This window comes from Halictus rubicundus, chromosome 1 (assembly GCF_050948215.1).
Source record: "Halictus rubicundus isolate RS-2024b chromosome 1, iyHalRubi1_principal, whole genome shotgun sequence".
Taxonomy (NCBI): Eukaryota; Metazoa; Arthropoda; class Insecta; order Hymenoptera; family Halictidae; genus Halictus; species Halictus rubicundus.
Window position 1 is genome coordinate 20,862,776 of NC_135149.1, and position 22,978 is coordinate 20,885,753.

Consider the following 22,978-nt stretch of genomic DNA (forward strand, 5'->3'; position numbering starts at 1 on the left):
GTCGTCGTCGTCGTCGTTTTCGTGGGACGCGCGTGGGTGCAGAAAACGAGTAGAGTCTAGAAGAGGAGACAGCGCGGGCGAAAACGGCAGCTCTTTTGTCTTGGGGGAAAAATAATCGAAGACCTTGGTCGGACGCGGAATCGGAATCATTTGTTGCGAGAGGGGCATTGTGGAGGCGTCATTGTCGCGGAAAAAGTCGTACGAACGCGTCTCTAACGACGTTCCCCTCGAACCTTTTGCACTCGGCACCACTGCACCGGTACGCCCAGGGATCCTCTTTCGTTTCACCGAGCGACCAGTCCCACCACCCCCTGATTCGCCGACAACCCCCCACCCGTCCGCATCCACACCGAACTACCCCCAACAGTTTTCCTCCCGCGCATTGTCCCGTTTACGGACCGACCGATCCACAGCCGTCCACCCTCTAAGAGCAGACTCGGCAAAGCGAGGCGGAACGATAAAAAGCACTGCTGAAAGCACCCTGCCGTGTAAGCTCGCACATTGTCAAGCACAAAAGTTCACCGTCGTGTCTCTATATACGTATATACTCGTTCGTTAATGTTATTGTCGCCGCTAGTACACCACCACTATTATACATTATAATACGATCGTTTTTCTTGAACGTATACTTATCGATCTCTATATTCTTTATCTATCTCTCTATCTATATCACTCTCTCTCTCCCCCCCCCCCCCTCTCTCTCTATCTCGCTCTCTCTACATATGTTATATATATATATATTATATTTATATTTGCACACGTGATCGTTCTCATCAGTCTCGGTATAAATGTGTGCACGGGTCACCGGTGACAAAAGGTATAGATATAATATAAGTCGCTGTATCACTGTCGTTTTTTTTCTTTCTACTAACGATTTTTGTTCTAGTCTTTTTTTATTCTTTCTCTCTTTCTCTCTCTCTCTCTCTCTCTCTCTCTCTCTCTCTCTCGTTCAGTTCTTGATTAACACTATCTCTCTATTATACGGGCACCGTTGTTTTCGATTCGCACCCACCAACGCACGCATGGTAAAGTCTCTCGCACACACGCGTGTCGCGCACGATCAAAGAGTAGGAGTAGGAGGTGGAGGTGGAGGAGGACGAGTACTTACGCACCTACGCACCTGTGTCACTCACACACACACTCGGGCAGACGCACGCCTTTCACCGTATGTGCACAGAGTCGCCTGATTGATCAAACACCCCTCAAAACGGAATAGCTTTCTCCAAATAGGTCCAGACAAATTCGAACTTTTCGAGAAGCTGAAACGACTAATTTACTGGATTTCAACGGAATTACATTTACACGAAATCGCAAAGAAAATATTAGAGTGTATCTTTGTACAGCTTCTGTATCCGAGTGTCCTGTAATGGAAAATTTAAAAAATAGTCAGTCCAAAACATGCTGGAAATGTCATGAAAATCGTTTAATATTGCTATTAGCTGCGGACGATGAGTCTCGAAAATCGTGTGTAGCTTACAGCAAGGTTAACTAAATGAAATGTTCAGCATGTGTGTAACAGACTAATGTGCCAATCTACAAGACACATTTTTTCAATTTCCAGTACAGGCCCAGATAAAAAGAAAGTCGTATAAAGCTGCCTGCACTGTCTTCTTCGCGATTCCAACCAAATGCAATTTTTCACATCTCCTAGTTCTTCCAGCTCCTCGAGGAATCCCGGATAATTTGGTCCACTGTTAAAAGAGTTGCTCCGATTTCAAGGATGGTTGATCGATTAAGGGAATCGATGTACATATTCAGATACGTCCCCCCTCTCTCTATCTCGTAGAACGTATTCCATCACCATCACTGTTGAACCGAACGCACCACTTGAAAAGCACCCTTCGCTTCGAATAAACAGCCGGCAGCCTAACAGCACACGCGTGCACGCATGCACGTAGGTCGTGTGCGTGGGTGAGAATGTTTGTGTGCGAGCGCGCGTATTTACGAACCCGAGCCCCGTGTCAGCGTGCGTACGCACGCCTCGATATTTACTCGCTCCGAGTACCGAAACTATACCGGGTGTCCCGTCCAACGTCAATGTTGTTCGATACACCTCTCGTTTTCAAACTGGCACGAGAAAACGTTGGGCGAAATTGGAATTTCATTCGTGGAGGCAATTATTAATGGAAAGCGAACGATTTTTTCGAGGTTGCACCTCTCGACCCTTTGAGGTTATCAATAGTGTTGCTATCAATAGTCAATCTGTGTTGCAGTCTTTGTGTGCCCACGAAATGTCCAATTTAAATTTAAAATAGGTGTAGCTAGTGAAAGAAGTGTAAACAGGGATGCCTGTTGTAGATTTAGTTTGAATATTTCGTATCTAAAATCACAGAAAAATCGTAGTGTCGTAGAACGTTGAAATAATCCTGGTCTTGATTGCTTCCAAAGTATAGCGAAGTTGCAAGACAAGTAACGGGGTGATTTTGATGAAACTTGTGGGAGCGGCAGTTTACAGAAAAATATTCGACATCTATTTTTTTTTAATTGACCGTCCTTTACATTGAACGGGTGAAAACAGCCTTCAAAATTAGGGGTTGAACATGCATGTATGATAGAAACTAGGGGGAGTAGGACAGTTTTTATCTCGGCGGCCCGTGTAGTCGACTGACTCGAAGTCTCAAAGAGTTCAACCTCCAAAAAGATATCTATTAGGTCAGTGCAAAAGTTCATGCCCGATTTTGTATTATGTACTGACCTGACAGCCTACCGCGATTATTTACCCCCTCGAATCAAATCGCAATTTCTCCCACTTTTCCCGTATCGTTAACAATGAGGGTAGAAGGCATCGAAGACAGATGGAGCACCCGGTGTATCAGGGAGCAAATTCCGGGTACACGCGACTAACTATCAATTGTCGTGCGAGACGCGGTCTGCACGTACATCGTGCCGATCCACCAGCGCTGAGAATCACCCCCGAGAACCACCCCCGACCCGAGTGTCGATCGTCGTGGAACCTGATTCGCACCTTCCCGAGGTGATCTCGAGCGAGAGCGAGCCGAGATCGCGAGTATTCGGAACTCGACGCGTCGAGATCACGGCGAATTGGTGCGTGGGTGAATGCGTGAGCGAGTGCGTAAAGGAGTACGGTCTGAGAGCGAACGACGACGCGTCGCGGGAACGCGGGAACACGCGGAAATAGGAGGCGGATTCGAATTCGGGATCTTGACGGCTTCGGGACGGCTTTGAGAGCTCACAAAATTTGTCTAAACCCCGCCCCTCTTGTCCCGAAACTCTAAACTCCCCAGCTGTGTGACTATCCACAAATTTTGCGACTGTTTTAAAAACCACGAGCCGTCCCGGAGGTGTTAAACGCCGCGATGATCGCCTGATCGCGACCGCGAGGGCTGGGTAAGGGATTGGACACCGCGTACTATCGCGGTGTACTTGGAAACATTTGAATACCAATATCCATACGATTTTCTTCATTGTCTTCATCCATGTACTCTCAATGGCCACGAGTCCTTCGTGGCGGAGAACAGGTGTTTCGACGAAGCGCAGAATCGTCGATCGGTGCGTTTCGCTTATATATCGGAGCTTGGACAATCGATGAAGGCTTTTTACGTCTCTTCGATACGTTCCGACTGAGAAGGGACGCTTTCTTTGTCCTATGTGAGCGAAACCATCGATACCGGAAGACGTTCTCCGCTCGGATCCGAGCACCGGCAGAATCATTAATGCGGTATTTTCGTCAACATTCTCTTGTTTATTTTTTTGGTTTTACTTTGACACTCACCAAGCTCGTTGGAATGATACCATCATATATACCAGCCCTTCTTCTCTATATTGTCTCTATACGTGCACCTTCTTCGTTTTCTGCATGCTAGACACCAACCTATTTACTCCAATCTTCTGCCTCTGTAAGTTACATCGTATCTTTGATATTATTGAATTATTATATTATTCGATATGTATGATATAATACGTTCTTCTACATATATATACATATACACGTATTATATTACATACTATATTATATACGTATTACCTCTTTCGTTTCGTGTGTTAATACATTTTTATATATATATATCTATATTATTATCTCTCTATATATTATATATATATTATTATTATTCTCCTAGGTATCTAGAAAGAGTATATTACACTTGTTGTGTATGTATTTTATTTTACGTTTGTACTGGAATCTTTAACGACCTGCGGTGAAACTCGTAACTCGTTTTTACGTAGCTTGTAACGTCAGAATATCGACGATTGCGATCATTAACGAACCTCTGAGCTCTACCAGCCCCCCCCCCCCCCACACCCTGTTTCTTTTCTATCGATCAAGTTGAATCGCCGTTCCTGATTTCCTCGCGAACGCATGCAACCCCTCCTCCTCCTCGAAACCCTCTACAACCCTCTGACAGCTTCCTCCTCCACCACCCACGCTTCTGGATTCCTTTGGCTCGACACGGCAACCGCATCGACAGAGAACCAACAAATGAAAAACCAATCCAGGAATCCGATTGTTTCGTATACCGCGCCGCGCCGCGTGGTGGCCACTTTCTCTCTCTTTCTCTCTCTCTCGCTCTGCCTCTCGCGATACTACATAGATCCCGGCCACCGATTTAAACGACACGCTTTATTCCGCGGCCGCATCAACGTGCGTTATTTTGCGAAGAATTTTGTGATTTTTGCGTGGGTGAATGCACGGGTGGATGCTGCTGGCGAGAAACAAAAGGGAGCAGAAAGAGCGACGGAAATATTTTTTGCCGCGGCCCGAAAAATCCGGCTCTCTACCCTTCGCACTCTTTCTATCAATCCCCCCACCCCCACTATTTCACCCTCTCTCTCTCTGTCACTATCTATCTCTTTTAATCTCTCTTTCTATCTCCTGCTCTATCTTTCTCTCTCTCTCTCTCTCTCTCTCTCTCTCTCTCACTCCTCCTCTCTATCACTTCTCTATCGACAAATCTCTACCAATATATATTTTTGCATCGAACTAACGTTTTTTGCGGGTGACTTTTTGGAGATGCGAGAAAACGGTAAAATGGCAAAACGATGGAGAAAAGAAACAAAATAAAAGGTAGAGAGAACAATTTTTCCCCCGACGACTCCATACTTCCACCTTTTACCGACTTATATCCCCCCATCTTCAATTCGTAAATTTTTTACGCGCAAGTACGAGGCGCATCCGCGTGTTTTTTCATTCACTACTGACCAACTGTACAAAAAAAAAAAAAGAAGAAGAAAACGACACACGTAGCCAACAGAAGAAGATCCTCTCGGCTGATACGTCCCGAAACCCACCCCCTCGTTCCGAAGCTCTTCCCCTCTTCTTACGACTTATGGTTTCTCCTTCCCAGCTTTCTTTTCAGTAGACATTTTATCATAGGTCTTCCCTCTCGTCGCCTCGTGCCGCGAGGGAAAGGGCGAGCGTGCAAAAGTTAGCCTGTCTATCTTTTCTCGAAGCGTGTTCCTCGCGAGGGGAAAACGAAAAATACTGAAAAGAAAAACGAGGACGTCTTTTCTCTCAACGGCAGGGGGCGCGTGGACATGAGCCTTTAGTTATTTCATATTTGGAGTAGTGATTGCGCATGCCAAAGATTAAAAAAAAAAAAGATATTCTCACATCTCCCGCCTCTCTGCGACCAACTGCAACCGAGGACCAAGCGATATTTTTCTATTTAACGATCGATTCGAAAGTGAATTTTGCCCGCCGACTATTTTCTCGGCAGAGCGTTAAAAAAATATTACGGAAACAGTGCTGAAAAGGGACACGATTGGGAATCGAGCGCGTGGGAGGGAGGAAAAGGACGAACGAGCGAGTGCGCGTGTGACTGTATTTTTCACGAGCCGAGAGAGCAGCAGCACTGTACAGAGATTTTCATGTATATTGTATGTATATATATATTTTTTTTGTCTGACGTACAAATCTCGAAATACAAAAAAGATCTACCAAAAAGAAAACGAAAAAGAAACGAGATAAAAGAAATGATCGAATAATGATATCTATAAAAAGAGGTAGACCCACACACGTTTTTTCACGTTGATAAATAAGCAGTAGTATGCCCACTGACATGCCTAAACATACTAAATATTTTATATAATTCTACTCAATATTACGTGCGAATTTGACACGAATTTTTACGAGTTTTTTTTCCCACTTTTTTGGCGACTTTTGGGGCGCAGCAGTAAAAAAAAGTGAGTATCCCTTAGCTCGTCTCGAGTTGTGCCATGAATTTTACTTCCTGTTTAATCGTTTTCTCTATATATATTTAATACAAATATATTACATATATATATAGTTTTTTCACCTTTTTTCCGTCTCTTTCGCATATAATCGTTTTTTACGTTTTTTGCCCACCGTTTTCTAAGAGACAATTTTGAGAGAGATCTGTGTCGGCATAATTTTTTCATCCGTCACTTTTTGTTGTTGCTGCGGTCAGCTAGCAGGAACGATCGGAACAAGAACCACGTTTTCCTTTTTGCGGACGCGGGCACGCCGAAATTTTGTTTTTTGCGCTGCATAGCGGGAACCTGTGGGTGTTGTGTAGCATTGATCCATATTTAAATCGATTGCCTCGATCAATGCGCAAGAGAGGCTCGAACGGAGACCTCTCTCTCTTTCTCTCTCTCTCTCTCTCTCTCTCTCTCTCTCTCTCTCTATCTCTCTCTCTCCCGAGCAAAAAAACATTTAACAATATATCTCAATATTCATCTATATATTATATTATTGTCCAACTATTATATCTTCACCACGAATACAAAAAGATCGATCGTTTGGCTTTTCTTTGTCGTATCTTCCTGTTGCTACGCAATCTTTCCGTTTGCCCGACAAAGTAGAGAATTGCAGTTTTATTGTGTCTCGTACGAAGCTAGGTAACATAGACGACGCTAAAGTTTTCCCGTTCTTTCTTTTTGTTTTTTTTTTCTGTACTCTCTCCTGCCAACTGGTTTTCGTTCCTCTTTTTCTGTATGATGCCGACAACATTTCCGGCGCCGGATACTGGACCGTCCATGAGAACACGCGCCATTTATCGCCAATCAGAATCTGCGTGAAACGCGTGTCGCTTTGACAACACCCGGCAAACAACGAGAGAACGAAAACACACGAAAAAAAAAAAAAATACATATGCGGCGGGAAGAAAGATTAAAAAAATCACCGCAGCACGCCGGAGCTTCGAAAACTCGTTGAAGAGAATGAAAAAAACAAAACCGAGCAAAAAAAAATACATAGAGAAAATAAAGGCAACGGGAGTCGATGGAACGGTGTTCCCGACAAATTATCCGAAGCGGCTTGTCGATGTGGGTAACTGTAAATACACGAAGGATACGTTTTGTTACCCTTGCACGTTTATCGAAAAAACACGAATGCACGATTCTGTTGGCACAGTTTTCATTCCGCACCCAGCACCAATGATCGTAGATCGCTGATATATATATACTATCTATATATACATATGTATATACGTATAGATGTATATATCTATCTACCTATCTATCTATCTATCTATCTATATATATATATTTTTACATATGTATAAAATTGCTTCGTTTCGACATGGACTCTCCAATATTGCCGTAGCATTATCGTCCAACGTAACCGCGCGCTTTGCATCTCGATGACGTATTTATACGGGCGTTCATACATTCGCGGTTCTCAAACCGAATGCAGAATAAAAACATGCATTATTGGTATTCAAATGGAGGATTATCGTGCCGTAGGGACGTAGAGCATGAGGTACTACGTACCTCGTAATATTGTTTGTACGTCGTTTTGTCCGCGTGTGACTGGTGGCATGTACATACTCACCGTTACTTTTTCTTTATTTATTTCCGTTTCCATTCTCCACCGTTTACGTATCAACCTATTTATTCTCCATACCCCGTTCTCGCAACGACATTCTGTTCGTTTTAACGTCCATGCCTCCCCGTTACGTTTCTTCTTGCGCCTGATCTTTAATTGATCCCCCCGGTAACGCAGCTTTATTTTTTCGTTCGTCCCGAACAAACGAACGGACGAACGACCGAACTACAAGACCGTTCATCGACGACGCATTACACCTCTTTCCACTTGTCCCAACTATGTTTTCTTTCTGTTTCTCGAACCCGTAACCGTTCTTACTTTTCAGACAGACCGAATGGACAACCTGCCCGTGTGTGTATTCTCAGTTTGTTGTGTTCCGCGCTCCGTTTCACCGTTTTATTTTCCAGGTTTTGTTCCTCGAGCACCCCCCCCCCCCCATTTTGTTTGATCCCCCGTTCATTCACGTATGACTGCGACCACCTATATGTGTACATGAACGTGTGACTGCGAGCGTGTAAGAGTAGTTAGGCCGTGAAGGGCCCCGGTTAATTGCGCGTTGCGTTACAGTGCCGGGAAATCCTCAGGACGTGCAAGTCAGGCCGATCAACTCGACCACGATACACGTCCAATGGCAACCGCCAAAATCGAAAGAACAGAACGGAGTGATCCGGGGTTATCAGATACACGTTCAGGAAGTGGGAGAAGAGGTTAGTCGGCAACGCTGTTCCATCAGTCCTACCGGAAAATTCTGTCAACTAAACTGCCGAAAATTGCCCTGTACAACTCTGTCTCGGCTCCCCGAGGTCGAGACCGCTGAAGCCACGCCCACGCGGCGCAGGCCACGCCTACTCCGCGCCGAAGGCGCCACCTAGAGCCATGTATAGCTACCCAGAACAAAATTACGTAACGAAATAACATACGGCAGACTTTCCGGTGGACCTGAGATGAATCGAGAGAGCGTTCGTTGGTCTAATTACGGTTGTATGTTCGCAGGGGAAGGATCTCCTGAACGAGCCTATACAATGCGACGTGGGAGAAAAGGTGCTCGAAGAAAATATCACCGGTTTGCAACCGGACACAAAGTACTCCGTTCAAGTGGCTGCTCTGACAAGAAAAGGGGACGGCGATCGTTCAGCGCCGGTTCAGGTCCGAACACCTGGTGGTGTGCCGAACAGGCCCCAGGTCAACGTAAAGTACGTTGCTTTTCGTAGTCGAGGGAATTCTTTGTGAGAGCCGGTTGTTCTTGTTGTTGTTCTTATTACTCGTGGTAACTACATGTGATAATTGCTGTGTTCTCGCAGAGTTCTGAGCAGAAGCCCGGTCGTGATCGAGCTTGAATGGGCGGAGCCTACTAAGACCTATGGCAAACTGTTGGGGTACAGGATAAGGTATGGGATTAAGAACCAGACGCTGAAGACGGAGTTCATCGGCGGCACTGTGAACCGCACCCACAAAATCGACGATCTCGGTAAGGTCGACCGAGCCCACGGAGTTACCTAGGGTTGTTGTGAAAATTAGTCAGCCATGTTGAGCGTTGTTATTATTATTATGCTAGAGCCATACCACAGTAGAACCTCGACTGTCCGATCTGAACAGAGAAACATGACTGTTCGAATATTAGAACAGTTATGCGATCACTTTTGATCAAGTTCTACGAATGGGGTGTAAATGGCATGAAGATCGCAAAACGCAACGGCGTGACGGGTTTAGGAAATTGTAGCTTAACTCGGTTATAATGTTAGATTAAATTTTTATCAATTTGCACAGTAAATAGAGTTGCATATGGATCGCCTTTGAGATATTTCGATTGAGCTATTTACAGCTTCAGTAAGCATGTTGGGGCATTAAAAATATCAGACATCGAAGGTCCTACTGTATTTTCTTCGTCTCAACTCAGCCGAGATTTTTAACTCTATCGCCGTCTCCGCGTGCCTTAGAACTCTAGATGCACACTAAACCCCTGAATCCGTTAAATCTCATCTGAAACAGTCACTGAACTTAACTCTAATCGACAGAAGAGCAAGGAGTAGACTACGAGTTCCGAGTTGCTGGGCAAAACGAAATCGGTGTCGGCCAGGAGACCGTGAGGTACTGGTTCAGCCCGGAAGGAGAGCCTAAGGGTGCGCCGACGAATCTGTCCTACTTCTTTCAAACCCCGGACACGGTGTGCGTGACGTGGGGCATGCCGTTGCAACAGGATCGAAACGGTCAGATAACAGGGTACGACGTGCAGTTTAACAAGAAGAATGACCACTCGGCGGCGATCAACAGAACGACGAGCAAGACGCGGGCGGTATTCACGAACCTGGAGGAGAACACGGAGTACGTGTTTCACGTGAGGGCGCGCACGTCGATGGGCAGCGGCCCGTACTCGGAGAAGATTACTATCATCACGGAAAAGGATGTGAGCCGAGCGCCGATGTCCGTGAAAGCGGTGGCGACGTCCGAAACGACCGTGGAGGTTTGGTGGGACCCGGTGCCGAACCGCAGCAAGATCGTGGGCTACCGAATTTTCTACACGACGACAGCCGTGGTGGATCTGGACGAGTGGAAGCACCAAACCGTTGGCCTGACGGAGTCCGCGGAGCTGGTCAATCTGGAGAGGTTAACTCAGTACGCGATCACGGTGGCGGCCATGTACAAAACCGGTCTGGGTCGGCTAAGCGAGAAGGTGACGGTAATGGTGAAACCGGAGGACGTGCCGCTGAAGCTGATGGCCCCGGATTCCTCCACCCACTCCATGACTCTGTCCTGGACACCACCCATAAGACTGAACCCGATGAAGTACAAGGTCTCCTTCGACGCCGTGAAGGAGTTCGTCGACTCGCAAGGCATCACTCAGACACAGATCGTGCCTCGCAGAGAAATCCGATTGGAACCGACCATCACCAGCACCACCATTAACGAGCTACAGCCTTTCACCAGCTATAATGTTAACGTCAGCGCTATTCCTCGTGACGGACAGTACAGGCCGCCCGCTAAGATCAAAGTGACTACGCAGATGGCTGCCCCGAAACCCATGGTCAAGCCTGATTTCTATGGAGTGGAACACGGCGAGGAGATACACGTGATTCTGCCCCAAGCCTCTGAAGAGTACGGACCCATCTCCCACTATTATCTGATCGTTGTGCCCGAGGACAAGAGCACCGACGATAAACAGCCCGATGAGCTCACGGAGGACATGATCACCGGCAAGGGCGCCAAACAGGAAAAAGAGAACGCACCCTACATCGCGGCCAAGTTTCCTCACAGGGACATCCCGTACACGTTCCACTTGGGCAGAGGAGACATCTACAACGGTTACGAGAACCGGAAGCTCGAGAAGAACAAGCGGTACCGGATCTTTGTCAGGGCCGTCGTCGACACGCCCAGGAAGGTGAGCTTGCAACTATCACGACTTTTTGTATTGTTATGAATGTTATTATTTTTGTGTTCTGTAATCGACAATGTACAAAGTGTACCACGATTTTTCAAACAAAAATAAATCTGGTTTCAGTGGTTTCTTAAATAGCTCATCTACTATGACATTCAACTGACCTCGAGCCATTTATAATGTCCCCCAGGTTTTAGAAGTACCTGGAAACTTGTGACACTTCTGTCATACACTTTGTACAGGATCAGAATAGATCCGGCATTCGCCAGGCGAGGGTTAAAATTGAAGATAAAATTAACGTGGAAATTAACCTTGCAGCACCTGTACACCTCATCGCCATTTTCGGGTTACCTGTCACTCGATATGAGGGAAGTGCCCCCAGGAGAGCCACCACGACGACCTAATCCCAACACCCCCGTTGATGGAAACCCTGAAGTGTCGGTGAAGACGAGCGGCCAGGAGCCTGGAATGGTGTGGGTGGTTGGTCCCATTATCGCAGCGCTGATGGTCAGCGTGTTCCTCGTTCTTCTGTTTGTCATTAAGAAGTAAGTACAGCAAAGTTTATTAAGATAAACGTGAATAATTCAATATGAAACTACAATTGATAGACAGTGTGAACTTTGGTAGTTGTTGGTAACAGTGCACACTATAAAACTAGCAACTCTTTAACATTCAAATAATGTGGCCCTCGGTAGTAACATTGATCTACTCAATCTCCTGCTACACGCAAATCTAAAATAGCTCATCAACTCTTTCTGAAACTATCGAAATATATCAGCATCGACGAATCGGTATCTTTACGATACGCACAGTAAATCAGATCCGAGAAATTTCGAGTTTAAGGTTGAGAAGTTTGCGTCAACGAGAAACGGTAGCGACCTAGATTCCCTCCGGAAGCGCATACACCCGGTTGACAGTAAAAAGAAGCCGACTCAGCGACAGTGGTTGATCGGAGAAGAAGCGCAGTATTAAAAGTTATAGTTTAAACCCCCGTCCCTCGTCGAGAGGAAGATTGAAAAACTCCGGCTACAAAAAGCAGTCGCTTTCGACGAATCGATTGACAATCTTTCCTGTTTTCGCAGACGAAGACAGCCGTGCAAAGCGCCGGATCAAGCGGCGGTGACTCGTCCTCTTATGGCAGCGGACATCAGCTCGAACCACGCGCCCTCCGATCCCGTGGAAATGCGTCGGCTCCTGTTCAAGACGCCGGCGATGTCCTCGCACCCGCCGATCGACATCAACGAGCTGGGCAACCACATCGAATCTTTGAAAGCGAACGACAATCTGAAATTCAGCCAAGAGTACGAGTCGATCGAGCCGGGACAACAGTTCACCTGGGATCACTCGAACATGGAGGTGAACGTGTCGAAGAACCGGTACGCGAACGTGATCGCGTACGATCATTCTCGCGTGATCCTGCAGACAATCGACGGCGTAGGCGGCACGGACTACATAAACGCGAACTATTGCGACGGCTATCGGAAGCAGAACGCGTACGTGGCCACACAGGGACCGTTGCAGGAGACGTTCGGGGACTTTTGGCGGATGTGTTGGGAGCTGCGTTCCTGTACCATCGTGATGATGACGAAGCTCGAGGAGAGGACCAGGATAAAGTGCGACCAGTACTGGCCGAGCAGAGGACCGGAGACTTACGGCTTAATGACGGTGACAATCACTGACGTGCAGGAGCTAGCCACCTATTGCATTCGCTCGTTCCAAGTGTCCAGAGCCGGCTACTCCGAGAGACGAGAGATCAAACAGCTGCAGTTTACCGCCTGGCCCGATCATGGTGTTCCCGAGCACCCGGCACCCTTCTTGCAATTCCTGCGTCGCGTGAAATCCATGAATCCTCCGGACAGCGGCCCGTTGATCGTCCACTGCAGCGCCGGCGTCGGTAGAACCGGCTGCTTCATCGTGATCGATTCGATGCTCGAGAGGATCAAACACGAGAAGATGATCGATATCTACGGGCACGTGACTTGCCTCCGGGCGCAGAGAAACTACATGGTGCAGACCGAGGACCAGTACATCTTCATACACGACGCCCTCTACGAGGCAGTGATCTGCGGCAACACCGAAGTGCCTGCCAGGAACCTGCACTCCCACATCCAGAAGTTGATGCAGCCGGAAATCGACAACATCACCGGCATGGAGCTCGAGTTCAAGAAGCTGTCGAATATCAAGGTCGACTCGTCGAGGTTCATCTCAGCGAACCTGCCTTGCAACAAACATAAGAACCGATTGGTGCACATACTGCCATACGAGTGCACCAGGGTCTGTCTGCAGCCGCAGCGCAATATCGAGGGCTCCGATTACATAAACGCGAGCCTGATCGACGGCTATCGCTATCGTGGAGCCTACATCGCCACGCAGGGCCCGTTGTGCGACACCACCGACGATTTTTGGCGAATGCTTTGGGAACATAACTCGACGATCGTCGTCATGCTGACGAAGCTAAAGGAGATGGGCAGGGAGAAGTGTCATCAGTACTGGCCGTCCGACAGGTCGATCAGATACCAGTGCTTCGTTGTCGATCCCATCGCCGAGTACAACATGCCGCAATATATCCTGCGAGAGTTCAAAGTGACGGACGCTAGGGACGGTGCGAGTCGCACCGTCAGACAGTTCCAGTTCATCGACTGGCCTGAGCAAGGTGTTCCCAAATCCGGGGACGGGTTCATCGATTTCATAGGACAGGTGCATAAAACAAAGGAGCAGTTCGGACAGGACGGACCCATCACGGTGCACTGCAGCGCAGGGGTCGGGCGGACGGGGGTCTTCATCACGCTCAGCATCGTCCTGGAACGCATGCAGTACGAGGGGGTCGTTGACATCTTCCAAACTGTCAGAATACTGCGGACGCAGCGTCCGGCGATGGTTCAAACCGAGGTTCGTTACGTTTTAGTTCAATGTGATTGAGGCTGTTCGTTCAAGTATTCTGACGTAAAATTGTTCAACAATCTTATTCATCATTTTAACGCTCCGACGCAGACCATTCTTACAACTGTATAGTCAATGATGTTTAGGAATATTTACTGCTTCAGTTATTAATTTCTTAAACATATTTTTGGAGTCACTTCTTATAGGCACGTTAGTCTTATTTTTTTGTCTCTAATGTAACAGTTCTTTTTTTAACTTAATCGCCAGAAACGGAGTAGTTAAAGGACGATTTTTATTTTAGCATGCCAATTTTCTCAGACATTAATTAATTCATCTTGCCAATGAGGCGTCTGAGGCGATATCTAACTGCATCGCGCGGTAGAACACATCTTCTTCGTTCAAAAACCATCAACAAAGATTAGAACACGAGTTTCGTTTTCGATTGACAAAATAAGATACTGCCAGTGATTGAAATCCCTTAAAATTGAAAATTTGACGTCCCGCTCAAAACTAAATTCCTCAAGGATTGAAGACGATGAAAAACATCCTGCTTATTGTATTTAGCGTAATACATAATCTTAAATACATCATTTTTAAAAGTTGTGGTCAAATTATGCTGATCCTAAATGATTTGGGTTACAAAATGGACCCATGTTATCAAAGTAGTTCCACTTCAAAACGTAGCTTTATCTCGTGGCTTTATCTTACACAATTGCCCTTTATAAAGCTTGAGCTATTGGTAAAATCATTTTTGGAGCCGTAACTAGGCCCCGAAAACCTCAATGCACTATACCGTTTAGTTCAGCGATGTTCGATCATTTTCCAAGAGTTGTTAACTTGGTGTTTCTGTGTCTGCAGGATCAGTATCAATTCTGCTACCGTGCCAGTTTGGAATACTTAGGTTCGTTCGACCACTACGCCAACTGACAACCCGATTCCCGCGAGGACAATGAACCGTCGAGAGTGCGAAGGGATCGACAGAGGAACGACAGAGACGTGGGTGAGCGAGCGAAGATACGACGCGTCTAGTACAATGAAGTACTCGAGAAGTACGTAAACAAAAAAGAAAAAGCAAGGTAAAGAAAAACCGAGGGAGTGTAGTCTATACAAAAAATGATTTCGGGGCATAACGTACGATACTCCTACCTTCCAAGGACAAATACAGTAGAGAAATTAAAAGGATAAAAAAAATTATAAGACGATAACTTACTATCTTCTTGGGCAACTAAACCGTAGGCAGCCAAGTATCTTTAGTCAATGGTGTTTGCAGAAGTCCCGTGAGAACATGCGAAGGACTTTCTTCGATTTGTTTACGGAAGGGTATTTTGATCCTGTGCCAGGGCCCACAAATCTTTTTATCCAGAGCCGAGTCCCGGCTCGAATAGCGAAGGGACAAAGACTGCCGCGAAGAAGAAAAAACGTGTGCGGCTCGTAAAACAGTAGAAAGAAAAAAAAAATAAACACCCATATCCGTAGAAGTATGCTTTCCCCCGAGATTTCCGTTTTTTAACCGATCACGAGAAGCGCGAACACTCGACGTGGAGATGCGAAGAAGAGGAAGAGGAGGAATCGAAGAAAAAAAGAGAACCAACGCGAGAAAGAGCAACTTCTTCGCTGAGAAACATATCCGTAACGAGCCATCTCGCGACCGCTCGACCCTTTTTGCCGAGCGGCTCGGGAAACTTATGGTTGCTCGATCGAGCCAAAGTCTGACGAGGATCGTCGCGCCGCGATCATCCGCCACGCGATCGTGCTCCGTGACAGCTTCGCACGATCACGAAAAACACATCAAAAAAAGTTCAAACTTTCCTATTATACATTGGAATACACAAAGTGCTTCCATTTCTCGGCGCGGGAAAACAAAGAATCGAGCAGCAAGCAGCAGACCGTGGCACGTTCGTGTAAAAAAAGTAAAGAAAAGAGTACTTATAATCGAAGCGACGAGAAAGGCTAAATTTGGGACAGAAATAGAAGAAAAGAAGAAAACCGCCAGCGATCTCCGTGGACGAGTATCAGGAAACCAGAAAGAGAACTATAAACAAATTTCCGCTCACTGACAAGAAAATTACCGTACTGCCAAATCGACAATTATTCATGCTGAGCCCATTACGCACGATAGGGATCTTCTCATTACCTACTGTAATTTTAAGTAGATCGTAAGCGGATTGTTTTAAGATTAGGGTTAATAAGCGACGCCATTAGAAAAAGAGGATACGAGAGATAAACGCAGAGAGAGAAAAGAAAGAAAAAAAGAAGAAGAAAAACTAAACTAAAAGAAGCAACAATACGAGAACTCGCGCGATTTGAATGATGGAAGAGTGAAAGGAAACGGTGCCTATATTCAATTAAAATGCACAAACGTGTTTTTGTGCTGGTTTCTATGAGAACTAATTTAAACTAGAAGCACTGTATGAAGGATTTTGCGTACTGTTCTCCCGAGCCCTCGACACCCTCGTGTACAAAGTTCCAACAGTAGGCTTCTACCTCGACGACTTTTACAATTTTCCCCGGGACCGGTTCGAAATAGAACCGCGTTCTCTCCGCAACTTCGATCATTCCTGGCTCGGTTCACGCGACTAAACTTTTCGCTTGCTTGTTTGTGTCTCTCTCTCTATCTCTCTCTCTCTTTCTCTCTTTCTCTCCCTCTCACACAAATTCTCTTGCGCGCCGCCAGAGATTAAATAAACTTGTTTCGTTTCGTCCGTAGTTTAACGATTTAAGAGAGAACCGCCGCCGGAGCCCTTAGGAATCAACGAATCTCGTAATTAAGTCTCGTCATTCCACGCGCCAGCACCGATTTGGATTTAAAACGAAAAAGCCGAACGAACCGCGCTGTAAAATCGCGCGCCTAGGAGAATATCGATCGATCCATCAGCCGCATCCTTTTTGATAACGATAGAAAACTTTCGACGTGTATTCATTGTACAATTGTAATTTGAAGGGTTACAAAACGGTTCGTAGTCTATGAAGACAATAAGCATATGTGCTCGTTTGTATATCTACTGTATCTCGAGAAATCTTCATCGTATTGTTCGGTATAGAGGCGTTCCCGTCGCTGTTCGACAGGGTGGAACGTGAAATTCTATTTACTAAAAAGTATGTAAGTATATAATACGATTACGAATGTACGCTCTATCTCTCCACCTCTGCCTCTCTATCTCTCTTTCTCTCTCCATTAAGAAAAGGATCCTTTTGTCGCTGTTTCGCGGCGTTCGTTCGTTCGGCTTGGTACACAACACCGAGAACAAAATACTGTCAGCATTAACTTTTTCTGGCACTCGATCTTTCGATTCTTCGCCGGTGAATCGAGCAACGTTCAAACATTCTTTTCGTTCGATATAGTGGTTCGAGGGTAAGGAATTGTGACTAAGTGTACATAAATGCACCGTCTGTCATTAGCAACATTATATAAATATATAAATATAAATAAATGAATAAATGAATATATAAATAAATGAATAAATATATATAAATAAGATGATCGAATAATATATATGTATATATATATATCTATTTATATATAGATATATATTATAAATATCGCAAATGAAGAGAGTACGCATTGAAGAGAGAAATAAAATAGAAAAAAAAGAAGAAAGGATGATAGAAAAAGCCGTGGATATTTTCCAGACTATTCGGGATTGAAACAAGTTTTATCCGATAAAGCACGTTGTTATCAATGTATATGTATTTCAGCGATTTCGTTTGAACGCTTTTCATTTCCACGCGTATTTTTTGATACATGCTTCATCGACTTTTCTATGAGTTTTATTTTTTAACGAGCCTCTATACGTACACGAATATAGTTTTTACACAAGATTTATATCGACGACTCTGTGCGTAACATGCGGCCGAGCGTTTTCAGAATGTGCATTTATCATTGCCTCGTCATCCTCGATCGTTTCGTTTCACATTGTTAAAGACTGAGGGCCATAGTGTCTAATCCATTGCCACGCACGCATTCTCCGTACTTGCAAAAGTACTTAAATGGCTCGAGCATCGTTCGAATGATAAATTTAGTTAGAAAAATACTATTCTGTCTCTCGTCGTCTGTTCGAAACTTAGATCTCCATAGATCTCCGTTGCGTCGTGCATCGATCCGAACGTTGCATTTTTCGACTCGTTTCTTGCAAAATCAATCCCCGCGCGAGCTCTCTCGGCGAATCGAGCCGACATCAAATTATCGCGCGTTTCGTTCAATATTACATTCGGATATCGTTTTACTTCTTCCCTTTTGTTCGCGTTAGCCTTTATCTCAGCGATATCATGCTTCTGCCAGAATTCGAATTTGATGTACTTGTATTCTATTGGCAATGAAAATGGACGAAACGGACCGTGAACGCAAATCAAACGCAGTGACTACGAATCTCTCTCTCTCTTCTACGGAGAGAACATGTGCTATTATCGAAGAGTACAATTGGTATAGAAATTTAACCGGGAGAAAACTCGAATACATTTTTTTAAGATATCGATAAATATTGTTATACGTCGTTCGGAGACACACACTCACGCATATACACAGAAACACACACACAGAGACACCGTAAATGTTTTACTAGACGAGGACTTTGTTTAGTCGTTGACAAAGGCTGATGAATAAATTCAACATTCACCGGATGAAAATGAACATTCCTCAAAAAAAAAAAAAACGACGGTCTTTTTGCTCTAGAACCGCATTCTTTGCCCAAATAGAATTTTTGCCCTTTTTCGGCAGGTAGCTAAAACTTCGATCATTCGATTTTGAATCGTGTACCTTTTAACACACTGACGAAATAAAAAAAGGAGGAGAAAAATCGAAATCGTTACACTCCGCACGAGGTGCGGTACATTGCCAACAGTGGTCGACAAACTTCGTGTATTAAAGTTCCAGACTATAAAAAAAAAAGAAAGGAAGAATGAAAGAAAGAAAACTACAATACGTTCGCGCGAAACGAAATTAAACGATTGTATAAAATATATTACTAGTTATAAGTTGGTAGCGTTAAATTGTATTCGATGAATTTACTAATACGAAGAAGTCCACGATATTCGTATATTTATAAGAGTACCGATCGTAACGTGAGATTACGTTTTTTTGTATCATTCCGAGACCTTTTTGTGTATGTTGTACCTTAGCTGCGTGTCTATTGTTAATGTTTATAATTTTTTTATATCCCAAAAAAAAACTGTATAGCAATACGTGGTTTGTTGTATTCTTCTTCTTAAACAGACGGAAAATGAAAATAACGGAAAAATAATTAATAATATTAATAAAAAAGGCAATGAAACTCGAGCGTTTCTCGGAGCAACAACTCTATTATAAACTGTGACAAATTGCAATCGGCCGCCAATGCTCCGGCGAAATATTTACGTCGAGGTTGTTTATCGTGCGTGAGGTCATCACGAATTCATCGACTCGATGATCCCCGTGAGCGATCACGGCTGTCGATGACCGGGGAGAGAAAAAGGTGAATGAAAAAAAGACAAAGAAATAAGTCAAATCTAAATATCGTTGAAAGAATGGGAAATTATTTTGTGATACTTTCTTGCCAGAAAGAATACAACAGGCTAAAGTGAATATGATAAATGTAATGTTACTAATTAACACCTATGCAAATTAAATATTGTGTAATAGGAAGTCTGTTGACAAGGAGAAAATAACGTGTACATTATGTATTGCCTTGTGGCATCAATAAACTAATAACTAACGTAAAACACCGTACCCCTCTACCCTTCCTTAATTCTATCCTAAGTAACAGTAGCTCTGTAGATTTTTATGCTCCTTTACGTTATATAGCGTGGTAAACCTTCTCTTTAGAAACTCGAGTACTCAAGGATTCGATTAAGGAACAAGGATAAAAATTGAGCGCATAAAATCCGTGGACTAGTTATTGTGGAGGAAAGAAACGCCAATCTTCAAGGTAGCTCGTTTATTATATTATTTCGTGACGACTTAATCTATTGGACAATTACCGTATAGTTATGTACAAACGTTCATCTCTAATGCAGAAAATCACGTATTTCTCACTGCCCGGTATGGCAACGTTTCTCTTAAATAGTAGTTGGTTCGTTCGGATTGGTCGTTGGAGGACTTCTAGTCATCATCGACGCAACCTGCGATTCAAATAATAATTATCCTGTGCCCTTTAATTGCTGATAGGTAAACTATTAATTGAGATCATTTTCCAAGGGATGCATTGGAAAAGGGTTAGGAGACGGGCTGGAAAACTGTGGTTTAAATCGATTTACGAACGTTTTGTATGACTTGTTTCCTCAGAAAGTCGCTGGTCACTGCGGATATGTTGCGGTCGTTGCCCATTTTGCATTTTACGTAACCGTAAAGATTCGCGCCGTTTAGTGCGATCGCGATACACACAAGCAGCAGCCACTTAAACTTCAGACCGAACAGAGCTACCAAGAAAAATATCGACCACAACAACGGACAAAGTATCAACGCCAGCCAAAAGATACGCGCTTCCGTTGCGTTAATGCGATTCTGTTGAGCACCCTGAAAAACAGGGTACATAGTAGACCTTGTAGTTTACAGCCAGTACTTAAAGGATAGTTTCTCGGTAGCATTTTGCATACGTTGATGCAACTCTGCATTCCTGCTAAATTACAAACGCTTTGGACAAACACAAGTTGTGAACATAAAATGTGAAAACCGGTAATCCTTGAACTCGATAATGTTTTATGTAGTTATTCTTCGAGAATGAAAATGCCTTTGAGTTAATGGATCATTAGCTGGTGAAGTTCTGAAGCTCTTACGCTATAGTAGGACAAACCTTTTTAGATTCGAACACCCAATGACTCTTTCCATTGTCGTCCACATAATTCCACCACCTGAGGCCCACCATTAACCTGCCAGTGATATTTTTGACCGTCCAGAAGTCCATTGACAACAGCAATATAACTGTTACGAAGCTAGCTATGAAACTACTCGAAAACCACCCGCACAACATGTAAACTACAATCGCTGAGATTCGGAAGGCTAAGTGAAACAGGGTGACATATGGATGTCTAGAACAATTCAATGCATTATCAGTATATAAAATCTAAGCTATAAGTAGTCTTACGCATCTATAATATAAACTATGTACTTCAGTCTGTTGGCGTTTTGGTTACCCTCGTCCTCCTCTCCGAATGCAATCGTATCGTCGTCCATTAGTAAAGGGACCTAATAATAAAACGATGGAAATATTTTATGAATATCGAGAAACACAGCTCTGGAACTCCTTGTATCCAACTTAACTAATAGACCTACAGTCTATGTCCCTAGAGTACAGTCTAAGTAAACAGAGAAAATATAACCAAACTTATAACCAAAAAGAGTAACGCTGGTTCGACGTAAAACAAGAAAAAAAAACAGCTAACGAATGATCTTGTCTACGAATACGTCTAGAAAACGCTTGCAATATATTTATGAGTTGAGTATTATTTGAATTGCATATATACGTACGGAAACTCACGAACAAACGTCAATAACAACTCTTCCGACACGTCAACGAAAGAACATCGACTTCTTGCGGGTTTAATCGACAACGTTGTTATTACGCTCTTATACAAACCGATACGGTGAAGCAAAAACGATGGAGTTAACAAAAACTTGGCGTCAATGCATTCAAAACGAGTACATATATTGAAATGTACCGTGCACCTACCGATACAGACGCCATGTTAGCACGTTGACGGGATGGCAACAGACGTCATCTCTTCTACACCGATAGACGAAACAGTTTGTCCTCCCCACTCTTACACCTGTAGTATCGAATGATGAATTAGTCGCGATCAATACTGTGCGTTAATAATTATTAATTTTACTTGCTTCGATATTTTGTAGAATAATTTTGTAGACGGTGAAAATTTATCTATGTCGTATTTGCTTTATATATTGTATGTCATCAGTTTTGTTAGCATTAATTAGCATTAATAACGTCAAGTGGCAAATAATGAAGTGAATAAGTAATTAGCAACGCGAACGTAAAGATTCCAACACAGGTGGTCTTATACCACGGCCGAGATAAGAGAATATATAAATCGTTGTAATCACGTGATCCACATTTTGAGTATATTAGCGCACACTGATTGTCACTTCCGTGTCGCTCGCAACATCATCAGCGGAGTTAAGGATAGCAATAATTATTTACTTGAATTTTTAAGTTCTTTTAATGTATATTCGTTTTATTGCATCTTACATCCATTCCTAATTTCAATAGTAATTAACTCCTATTGTTCTACAGTCGAATTAAATTCGCTTTGGTTTATTTCCTGTTTTTATTCTGAATTTAGAAGGACTTAGGAGAGGAGAGAAGATCGGGAGAGCGGTGCCCTATTTATGTGCTCACCGTAATGAACAGACGGGAAATGCCCTTATATGGTAATTCGTGATTCGTAATTCCCGATCGGGAACCACAGACAGGGATCAAGTTACATTCATTTTTCACTAACAAATCTTGTTTATAACTCAATAAATACTACTTCAGTGAATAGTCATTTACCGAATTCATATCCACGAGAAGAGATTCTAGTCGATCACCATTTTTTAAGCCGGTATGACAGTCGACTTGGAGCACGAGAATTCATAGCGTGTTTGATCTACACATCATCTATGAACCTAGATTATGAATGACAATAATTTACGTAAATGTGTATGAAGGCATTCGAAATTCAATAGAATGTGCATCAATTATCAAGCTATAGTATCCAATTCGAATTTCCTAACATATTATCGGAGGAAAAGTAACATAAAACATTTTCAATGTTGCGAAACGAGTAACCTACCCGGAACTTATGGCAACGAAAGGAGGTATCTTAGTTCAAACAATTTTTCTATATAATTTCGATTACAACATACCTAAATCAACTGTTGTAATTGTTATCCACCACGAGGGCCGCAATCTGGGCAGCCTTGAACACTAATTCATTAACTTTATCTTCGTCAACAAACTAAAAAATACTGCTTATCGTAGAATCATCCGTCTGAAATCCGATGATTTGAA

The 22,978-nt window shown here is 43.9% G+C and overlaps 2 protein-coding genes across 11 annotated transcripts in view; one reads left to right on the forward strand and one right to left on the reverse strand.

Moving 5' to 3' along the window:
• The window catches only part of Lar (tyrosine-protein phosphatase Lar), a 447,011-nt gene extending 430,748 nt beyond the window's left edge, over positions 1-16,263 (forward strand). For all 7 annotated transcript variants that reach the window (XM_076792940.1, XM_076792949.1, XM_076792933.1 and 4 more), the window contains 7 exons: positions 8,315-8,454; positions 8,741-8,940; positions 9,049-9,215; positions 9,763-11,123; positions 11,439-11,665; positions 12,203-14,009; positions 14,859-16,263. In XM_076792940.1, the coding sequence (XP_076649055.1) occupies positions 8,315-8,454; positions 8,741-8,940; positions 9,049-9,215; positions 9,763-11,123; positions 11,439-11,665; positions 12,203-14,009; positions 14,859-14,927 (3,971 nt within the window). In that variant the 3' untranslated portion in view covers positions 14,928-16,263. The remainder of the gene's footprint in view (positions 1-8,314; positions 8,455-8,740; positions 8,941-9,048; positions 9,216-9,762; positions 11,124-11,438; positions 11,666-12,202; positions 14,010-14,858) is intronic.
• Positions 16,264-19,894: 3,631 nt separating this feature from the next.
• LOC143356808 (putative Golgi apparatus membrane protein-like protein CG5021) lies at positions 19,895-21,743 on the reverse strand. Of its 4 annotated transcripts, none has more exons than XM_076792801.1 (5): positions 21,641-21,743; positions 21,080-21,156; positions 20,765-20,999; positions 20,233-20,475; positions 19,895-20,093 (listed from the first exon to the last, which is right to left on the reverse strand). In XM_076792801.1, exons 1-5 carry the CDS (start codon positions 21,653-21,655, stop codon positions 20,031-20,033), a joined length of 633 nt encoding a protein of 210 aa, XP_076648916.1. In that variant the 5' UTR covers positions 21,656-21,743; the 3' UTR covers positions 19,895-20,030. The 4 variants fall into 4 exon arrangements, with proteins under 4 accessions (XP_076648916.1, XP_076648907.1, XP_076648926.1 ...); XM_076792792.1 differs by having other exon boundaries at positions 20,233-20,487; XM_076792811.1 differs by having other exon boundaries at positions 20,233-20,487; positions 21,439-21,683.
• Between the last annotated feature and the right edge of the window lie 1,235 nt (positions 21,744-22,978).

Coding starts and splice junctions, on each gene's coding strand:
- LOC143356808 (XM_076792792.1), bottom strand. Junction 20,488..20,764: donor GGGTGTTCGAATCTAAAAAG/GTTTGTCCTACT, acceptor CCTGTTTTTCAG/GGTGCTCAACAGAATCGCAT. Junction 20,094..20,232: donor GGAAACAAGTCATACAAAAC/GTTCGTAAATCG, acceptor TTTGAATCGCAG/GTTGCGTCGATGATGACTAG.